This window comes from Mastomys coucha, unplaced genomic scaffold, assembly GCF_008632895.1.
Source record: "Mastomys coucha isolate ucsf_1 unplaced genomic scaffold, UCSF_Mcou_1 pScaffold14, whole genome shotgun sequence".
Classification (NCBI taxonomy): Eukaryota; Metazoa; Chordata; class Mammalia; order Rodentia; family Muridae; genus Mastomys; species Mastomys coucha.
The window spans coordinates 100,089,001-100,098,467 of NW_022196896.1; the positions used below are offsets into that span (position 1 = coordinate 100,089,001).

General features: G+C 45.6%; 1 protein-coding gene across 1 annotated transcript; it reads left to right on the forward strand.

Annotated features, from left to right (window-relative positions):
- The first annotated feature begins 531 nt into the window (after window positions 1–531).
- On the forward strand, window positions 532–8,346 carry Cxcr2 (C-X-C motif chemokine receptor 2). Its single transcript, XM_031368867.1, has 2 exons — window positions 532–968; window positions 6,156–8,346. The coding sequence occupies exon 2, from the start codon at window positions 6,175–6,177 to the stop codon at window positions 7,252–7,254; it is 1,080 nt and encodes a 359-aa protein (XP_031224727.1). The 5' UTR covers window positions 532–968; window positions 6,156–6,174; the 3' UTR covers window positions 7,255–8,346.
- The last annotated feature ends 1,121 nt before the right edge of the window (window positions 8,347–9,467 follow it).

A 9,467-nucleotide genomic window follows, 5' to 3' on the forward strand; every position in this document is an offset into this window, starting at 1 on the left:
ACAAAGCAGTGCCTGAAAACCCACTGGTTCTTACAACATGGGGTACCTTAGAGTAGGGCATAGCCCGATCTCAGCAATACGGATGGTGGTTATCATGGGGAAAGGTTTGAGTGAAGAGAAACTTCCAGGTTCTACGTATGTGCTTTGGTCTTCCTTGTCTCATCTGTAATCTGCTTGTCTTTAGATATTATTTTGCTAATATGAAAACAATAGAACTGGAGAAAAAAGGTTTCTGGGGATACCCGCACTCCCCAGCAGAGGCATCTCTGGCCACCTTGGCAGAGTAGGGAAGGAGCCCCTCGGTAGCGTGATGTTGAGCAGCAAGTGAGAGCCAAATGAGAGGAAGAACCCAGCAACTGCAGGATAGAGGCAAAGGGCTCTGAGACAAAAGGGAGAAGGGCTAAGTTCAGGCTGACTGTGAAGAGCCAATTGTGGCAGAAGGCAGATCCTCACGCGGGAGAGAAGGCAGAGGCTCCCATCTGGGGCAGGGGCTCACAAGAAGCAGAAGCTCTTTTGCTGACCCTGAGAGGAAGAAAGGAAGTGCAAATGAATGCAAGTTCAGCCAAGTCCATCAGCAGGGTCTGGGGCACCCATGCCTTCCTTGTTAAAAAGGAGGCATAGGCTGAGAAGGAAGCTGACCTCTACCTTCAGATTGGCAGGCTCCTCTAGGAGCCATCAGAAGGCAAGAAAATCCGAAGCGCTCACTTCAGAATCACCAGGTGACCCTGAGCCTGGAGCCAGAGTCCCAGAACAGACTAGCCGCTCCTCTCTAGGACACCTCCCTTGGGGGTGGGGCATTTGGTCCCAAGGGCCTCCAGGACTTCCCCATCGGTAGCCCAGGTCAGTAGTTTCCACATCACGACTGCCTCACTTTCTTCCAGTTCAACCAGCCCTGACGGCTCCCAAGCCTTGAGTCACAAAGAGTTGGGTGCCGCTCCACTCACAACAGCATCGCAGAGCTACTGCAGGTAGGATCGCTGATTGGTCACTGACTGGGGAATATATTTCTGGTAGAAGGGACAAGGGAACTCTGCCTTTCCTGGACCCCTGGGAAGTGGCATGCCACAGTCTAGAACCTTAGAGCTGGGCTCTGCATCTTCAGGAAGCTGGCGCTATATCGAAGCACTTTTTATAATAAGCATGCTTCATATCCGCATGAACTAATATGGAAGCCAGTAGTCACCTGTGGCCGTTGAGCCCTTGAAATGTAGCAGCAACAGTCACTTAAGTAAATTTGTTTATTTATTTATGTATTTATTTCTTAAGTTTTGTGTGTATGTGTGTGTGCCATGGGATACTCGTGGAAGTCAGAGGATAGATTTCTGGAGTCAGTTCTTCCCATGGGATCCAAGGATCCAGGGATCCAACTTAGGTCACTCAATGAACAGTAAGTGCTTTTGCCAACAGAGCTATCTCCCCAGTTTCCAATGAAGCGAATTCTATTCTATCTCAGCTGCTTTACATTTAGAGAGCTAAATGGCCTAAAGCTACAATTCTGGGCAGGAAAGACCTGAAACAAACCAGTGTTTTCCAGCAAGACAAGGCCCTTAAACAGCAAGGCCCTGAGAGAAACAGTGCTTTCACCCTGACCCCTGAGGGCAGGACTGAGATTTGAACTCTTTTTAAAAAAACAAAACTATGTGGCACAGGCTACATAGTAAGACAAAACAAAATTTAAAAAAAAAAAAAGAACAAAACCAGAAGTGGGCGGTTAAGAAATGCCCAATCTGGGTTCATTTCCCATACCAATGGTATTTGATTTGTCTGAGGCGAAGCCCTTACTTATGGAGCTAGGAAACCTAAGGCTGACTGAGACCGGGACCCTGCTCCTTGTGGCATTTGACAAATGAAAATGTAAGGAGCAGATTTTAATATCCATTTAAAACTGTTTGCCGCCCAGTTCAGCTCTGTCACACAAGGTATGTTGCCTCACTTCCAGGGCCTCAGTTTCCTCATCCATGCCGACTTCATTAATGTGAGGGTTGAAAGACAAAAGAGATGGTAAAAAAAAAAAAAAAAACCCGTTGCCTGTGAGGTGACAAGCCAGTCAGCCTTCCAAATTACAACCAGATGATAACTAATATGACAGCCACTCTCCAAGTCAGAGCATGTGAAGGTGCCCACAGGAGTTGGCTCTGAAAGGCTTGCTTCTTTCCCTGACTCATTCTCTGACTGAGGATGTGATGGGAGAGGCCAGTCGTCTGTAGATACACTATCTCGATTCCAAGAATCATGGTATAAGCTACCGCTGTGGGGTGTGTGTGTGTGTGTGTGTGTGTGTGTGTGTGTGTGTGTGACATGTATCTACCACTCAACCCATGGGTAATGATCCTTTCACTACCAGGTTTTAGCATCCACTGGCCCAGACCAGATAAACACTACAGAGTGATTGCTGAAGCTGGACTCAAAGATCCTTCCCCTAGGGTAGGCCACTTCAGCGACTGTGAGCCAGTGTGTGTGCTCTAGACTCTGGGATACAGGCTAAATAGAGGTGGTGGAATTTCAACACTGTCCCCTGGGCTTGTTGAGAAGAGAGCAGATAAGGGATCTTCGTGACTCTTCCTTTAGTAATCTTGTCATTTGTAAGCCACTAGCAAAGGTGACAAGGTACATTCCCGGTGTCGAGTTTTCAAAATGTGCCAATACTGGGGTCAGGATTTTCACTCTTACCAAGAGGCTGTTTCCACAGGAGAGGGGGTTGGATCCTGGGGTGGGTCAACAAATGCCCTGAAACTGAAATCTTCAACTTGCTGCCAAGTCTATGAGCCAAGAAAGCTCAGCAGCACCCCCCCCCCCAAAAAATGGACACATGGTAGGCGCAGGGGGCTGGGAGAAAAACAAAAGATGAGGGAGGAAGGGTGGGAGCCCCATGTGGGTGTGAAGCCGCTCAGAGGTGTGTAACAAGGCAAGGAGGAAGAGTCTGGGTGCTTCTGAAGAGTTTAGGGGAGATGGAAGACAAGCAGCTTCCCGTCCAGGGAGGGAGAGTGGCTGGAAGGGCCAGGATCTCAAGAGTTCAGCTCTGCTGCCTCAATTGAACCAGAAAAAGCAATGGTTCAGCCTGATGGCAAGATAGAACCACCTGGGCTGGCTGGAGGGAGGAGAATCGGACCCTCAACTGCTGGAGCCAGAGGCTTGGAGATCATAGCAAAGAAGAGACAGCCATGGTCCTGAGCAAACCCCCTTCCTCTATCTGGGCCTGCTTCCTCCCCCACTGAGACCTGGAAAGACAGGCTAGAAAACCTCACCAGGTCACTTCCCAATATATTCTCTAAATCCATACGATGACTCCATCCGTGGGCGCTGGGTTGGGAATTCATACTTAAAACATCAAACTCAACTCACGCCCTCGGGAGCCCCTCCCCTTCTTGAGCAATCTAATCCACCCCTCACTTCCTCTAGAGAGTTTCACTGCTCTTCATGGGTCACAGCTGCCTACCTTAGGTGCCCCACAGGTAAAAAGCCAGCATCCTAGTGAGTCTGAAACACCCCCTACCACCACCTAGAATTTCTCTCTCTGTCACCCAACACCCAGCCTGATCATGCATATGCCCCCCTCCTCCCTGGCTTGACCCCTAAACATTAGCACAGAGGGAGAGCTTCTGACTGCCCCCCTTTGTCCCCTGCAAAAACTGCTCAGAACTGCTTGCAATCCAGCCCCTACCCTTGGTCTGCAATCTCCCCAAGCCTGCCTACCCTCCTTGCCCGGGCTGCAGTTGGGTCTGGAGATAAATGTACCAGGCACTGAGGACTCTCTCACACCTGTGCGGCACTTATGGGCTGTATTTCTAAAAAGGACGAGAATTGGGGTCATAGTACGACGACTTGGTTATTATCTGTTGTTGAAAATGTTTCCCAGCCATGGAGCTTCTGAGCTCATGCACATCCCAAGGAGCTAGTGCTTCCATTCAACCCTGGAGCATCACAGAGGACAAGACAGGGCCCTCAGTTGAAGACGTTTCCTTTGCCATTCCAGCAATAGCTATTTCATTAATTTGCAGCCTAAGGGATAGCAAAAGCCGGCAGTGCCCGAGCTTCCATGCTTGACTGAAAGGTAATTCAAGATCTTAGATCTGTGGAGTTGTAGCTCTGTGGCAGAGTATGCACTTAGTGCATGCATAGTCAATCTTTGGGAAGAATGATAAAGCAAAATGCTTAGGAGTGAACATATCTAATATAATAGGTATGATCTTCCAATGATAAACTAAAGGCAGTACATGATGTGGGCAAACTAATGAAATCCCACTGCACCATGCTTACTGGCATCATGGGCCTCTCTGGTCTCATCGTCCCACCAGCAAACAGGAGCTAATTATAGCACTTGTGATGAACAAGGGAAATCTTGCACAAAGCAGATCTCACCTGTCGTCTTCCATCCTCTCCTCTTGCCTTCAGCCATGAGTGCATCCCTCTCAGAGATCAGTACGTTAAAACGCAAATACCATCCCTTGTCCCCTCATCGGTGGCTGTCCCTCTGGCCCTCTCCTCTGAGAGTCCGCCTTCCATCCTGGCCTGCATGGTCTCCCTATGGAACATTGAGCCTGCCCTTGCTGCCTGGGCAGCCCTCACAGCCCTGTATTTTACCTGGATTCCAAAATCTAGCTACCAATTCAAGCGGACAAGTTTGGGGAGCAAGCTTTTACCCAACAGGCCACTTTCCCAACCTCATTGTTTTGGTTTTCAATTTTGCTGTTGTTATTGTTGTCTTGTTGTTGATGATGATGGTGGTGACAGTGATGGTGATGTTTTGGATGGGGTCTCATATAGGTCAGGATAGATTTGAACTGCTTTGTAGCCAAAGATGACTTTAAAGCCCTGATCTTCCTTCCCCCACCCCCAGGATGCTGAGTGCTGGGATTGCCAGCAGATGCCCTCATACCTCGTTTATTCAGTTCTGGGAACCCTACCTAGGACTTTGAGACGCTTAGGCCCACATTCTATCACCTGAGCTCCACCTCTGCCCGTTTTTGTCATTTTCTTTACATTTATTTTTAACTTTTTATGTACACGGGTGTTTCACCTGCAAGTGTGTAGGTTTAGCCTGTGCATGCTTGGTCCCTGAGGAGGACAGGAGATCCTTTGGAACTGGGGTTACAAGGAGTTGTTAGCTGCTGGGTGTGTGCTGAAAAACCAAGCCTGAGTGCACGGCAAGAGTAGCCAGTGCTCTTAACCACTAAGCCATCTTTCCAGCCCTTATTATTATTGCTTTAATATTTGTATTTGTTTTGTAAGACTGTATACCTTTTTAATGTTTTACTAGCACATTTTAGCTATGCATATATGAGTTTAATTATAACATTTTCACATATGTGTGTATATATACATTTTACATATGTATATACTGTATATAACATGTATAATATTATATACACATATATAAATCATATATAAACATATATATATATGGTTTTTTTGAAACAGGGTTTTGGTTGGCCTCAAACATGCTGTGTAGCCAAGGATGTACAAATTTTATGTGTGTGTGTATGATATATATGATATATAATATATGATGCATATATTATATATCATATATACAAATTATATATACATAAATACAGACAGATTTGTACATATGTATATTATATATTCATATTATATGTGCACATATATACAAATATTTGTATATATGTATATCATTTATACAAATTATATATACATATACATAAATCATATATACATATATAAATGTGTGCATGTGTATATATATGTGTATATATATTTTATATATATACTTTATATATATATAAAGGAAGACACTATATACATATACTATATATATGTATATATCATATATAATTTGTATGTATGGTATATACATATATGTATATATCATATATATTATACATCATATATTATATATTATATATACACACACATATATATATAATTTGTGCATCCTTGGCTATGAAGCATGTTTGAGGCCAACCAAGACCCTGTTTAAAACAACAATCTTGAAGAGAAGTGTAGTTTTTATCCCCCACAACTATCTCATTATTTATTACTATTTTGTCTCAAATGCTTACTGCTATCATTTCCAAACTTAAAGGAAATAGTGTCTTCCTTGCAATACGCAAGCCAATAGAAAATCCTCACAGCCCAGTTACAAGAATCAGGGGGGCTTTGCCGCACAGTAACCTTCATCTCGCCTCTATTGACAGGAGTAAGTTTACCTCCAAGATGGGAGAATTCACTGTGGAAAATTTCAACCTTGAAGACTTCTTCAGTGGAGATGTTGATGTTTACAACTATAGCTTTGGCATGCCTCCTCTTCTGTCAGATGCTGCCCCGTGTCACCAAGAGAACCTAGATATCAACAGATATGCTGTGGTTGTAATATACATCCTGGTGACTCTGCTGAGCATTGTGGGAAACTCATTGGTGATGCTGGTCATCTTATACAACCGGAGCACCTGCTCTGTCACCGATGTCTACCTGCTGAACCTAGCCATTGCTGACCTGTTCTTTGCCCTGACCTTGCCTGTCTGGGCTGCATCTAAAGTAAAGGGATGGATTTTTGGCCCGATCCTGTGCAAGATATTCTCGTACGTGAAAGAGGTTACCTTCTACAGCAGTGTTCTGCTGCTAGCCTGCATCAGCATGGACCGCTACTTGGCCATTGTCCATGCCACAAGTACACTGATCCAGAAGAGACACTTGGTCAAGTTTGTGTGCATAACCATGTGGTTACTATCACTAATTCTGGCCCTTCCCATCTCAATTCTACGAAATACTGTTAGGGCAAACCCTTCGACCCTAGTCTGCTATGAGGATGTAGGTAACCAGACATCCAAGTTGAGGGTGGTACTGCGCATCCTGCCACAGACCTTTGGCTTCCTTGTGCCGCTGCTCATCATGCTGTTCTGCTATGGGTTCACATTGCGCACGCTCTTTAAGGCCCACATGGGGCAGAAGCACCGGGCCATGCGGGTCATCTTCGCTGTGGTCCTCGTCTTCCTACTCTGCTGGCTGCCCTATAACCTGGTCCTGTTCACAGACACCCTCATGAGAACCAAGCAGATCAAGGAGACCTGTGAGCGCCGCCATGACATTGACAGAGCCTTGGATGCTACAGAGATTCTTGGCTTCCTCCACAGCTGCCTTAACCCCATCATCTATGCCTTTATTGGTCAGAAATTTCGCCATGGACTTCTCAAGATCATGGCTACTTATGGCCTTGTCAGCAAGGAGTTCTTAGCCAAAGAGGGCAGGCCTTCTTTTGTTAGCTCTTCTTCAGCAAACACCTCCACTACCCTCTAAGACTGTCCACCTAAACAGTGGCCCCTCAGGGTTCCTTCTTATCCTTCAGCATGGCTCATTACCAGAGACTGTGTATTTGTATTGATGCCACCTCTCCTTTACAGTTACAGGGAGACAGAGGTCACTTTCTTACCAGAGCCCCAACTGCAGAGTTTAGAATCCCTATGCTGGCAGTTCACTCCCTTCCATCTTGGTACATCTACTGATAGAGTTGGTCCATCCTAACACTAGACCACAAACACTCTTTTCTAAGAAGCACACATAAAAATTACAGTGAGATACTTCCTCTTACCCATCAGAACAGTTAGCAGTAAAAGGAGGAGGTAGAGGAGAGAAAATAGCAAGTGTCATCGAGGAAGTAGGAAAGAGGGAACTTTTCACCTTACCGGTAGACATATACCAAAGTACCCCATACGCATTGGGACATAGTGTAGCAGTTTTCCATAAAACATAAAATATAGAATCGCCACGTAATGCATCAAGTCCATCTCTAAATAGGGTACCCAAAAGAATTGAAAGCCAGGGCTCAGACATTTGTGTGCCAATGTTCACAATAGCATTATTCATAAGTCAAAGCAACTAAAATGATGGCCAAAGGGTGAATGGGTACGTTAAACACAGTGTCTATACACAATGGAAGAGCATCCCACAATGAGAAGTGCCAAAATAATCAAATAGTGACGACTGGAGGCTGGGTGAGGAAGGGTGGGGAGTTAGTGTGGAAGACACAGCTCCAGTTAGGGATGATGGAAAAGCCCTGACGGTGGGCCCTGATCCCTGTGTAATAGTGTGAAAGTACTCATTGCCATTGTATTAAAGGCGTTAAAACGAGGACTGGCTATTGCTCACTGGGAGAGTGCTTATTTAACACCTCTGAGAACTCAGGCTCGGACCCTAGCACCTCAACAAACAAATGAACCAAAATAAAGCTAAAATGGTCATTTTTGTGATGTGTGTTTTACCTCGGTTTACTAAAAAAAATATAAAAATCTAAGTAAAAAAAATGTTCTTTAACCACTGAACCAGTGCAAAACTATCTACCTTGTAATTTCCTGTAAAGTGTGACCATTAAATGTCTTTTTAAAAAATATATAGACCACTTGTAGTTGGGCATTTATTTCAGTGCTTCCAAGGAGCTGCTGGGTAACGATGAACAGAAGTCCTGAGTGAGAGTGTGTGTTGTCTTAATTGGTTGTTTTTTTTTTTAACATTCTTCCCCCACCCCACCATGTTAACACATGTATGTAGGCCAGAAGACAACCCGATGGCAAGGGTCCTTGCTTGCTGAACCATTTAACTGTGCCCTAGAGTGAGGAGATGAGCCCTGCCTGTACCTGCCTGTCCCTTCCTGTCCCTTCCTGTCCCTGCCTGCCCTTGCCTGTCCTTGCCTGTCCCTGTCTGTCTGCCCCTTCATGTCCAGCCCAAGTCCCCTTCAACTGAACATGGATCATTTGGAAGAACTATGTGCTGGATCCCTCCAGTGTTCCCATGTCCTTGGTTGGAACAGCATTCAAAAGCATCAAGAACAGGCTTAGAAGGCACAGAGAGTCAGAAGTTCAGCTGCTCAGCTCCTTGGAGAAGCGTGAAGGTCAGGAGACTCCATCAGCAGATCCCAGGGAAGAGTTCTTCTCCACTCCCTTCTCCTCTTTCCAACTCCCACCCACGTTCAAGGTGTGGCAAGCAGGCACTAGTTCCGAGTGGGGAGGTGATTTGTAACCTGTCAGAGGAGACAAAGGATTTGAGTCATTCTTGCAGGGAGGGGCGGGTTTGAGTGTGGGTTGGGTTCAGTTTTAAGTCTTATGTATGCCAGGTTGGCCTGAAACTTGCTATATAACTGGGGATAAACTTTATCAAAAGGTCCTCCTGCCTCTACCTCCCAAGTGCTGGGACTATAGATATGCACCACCCTGTCTGGTTTATATGGTACTGAAGTTGAACCCAGGACTCTGTGCCTACTAGGCACTCTACCAACTGAGCTATATCCCTAGCTTCTGAATTATCTTTTCAATACACATTGACTGACAGATCTTCCAGGGGGATTGGAACACAGCAATGCCCTGAATAAACAGGGTTTGTCTCTGAAGGATCTTTGTCAAGAGGGGCCCTGAATCTGAGCAGTCAGCTATGACCGTAGGCTCTTGCATTAAGAGGGACTGAACCCCATAGTTCGAGCAGGAGGGCAGAACGACGCTCCAGGGCAGGCAGCTTTTATG

Bases quoted from the DNA above. Each gene is read 5' to 3' on its own strand.
- Cxcr2 (XM_031368867.1), top strand. From the start codon at position 6,175: ATGGGAGAATTCACTGTGGAAAATTTCAACCTTGAAGACTTCTTCAGT.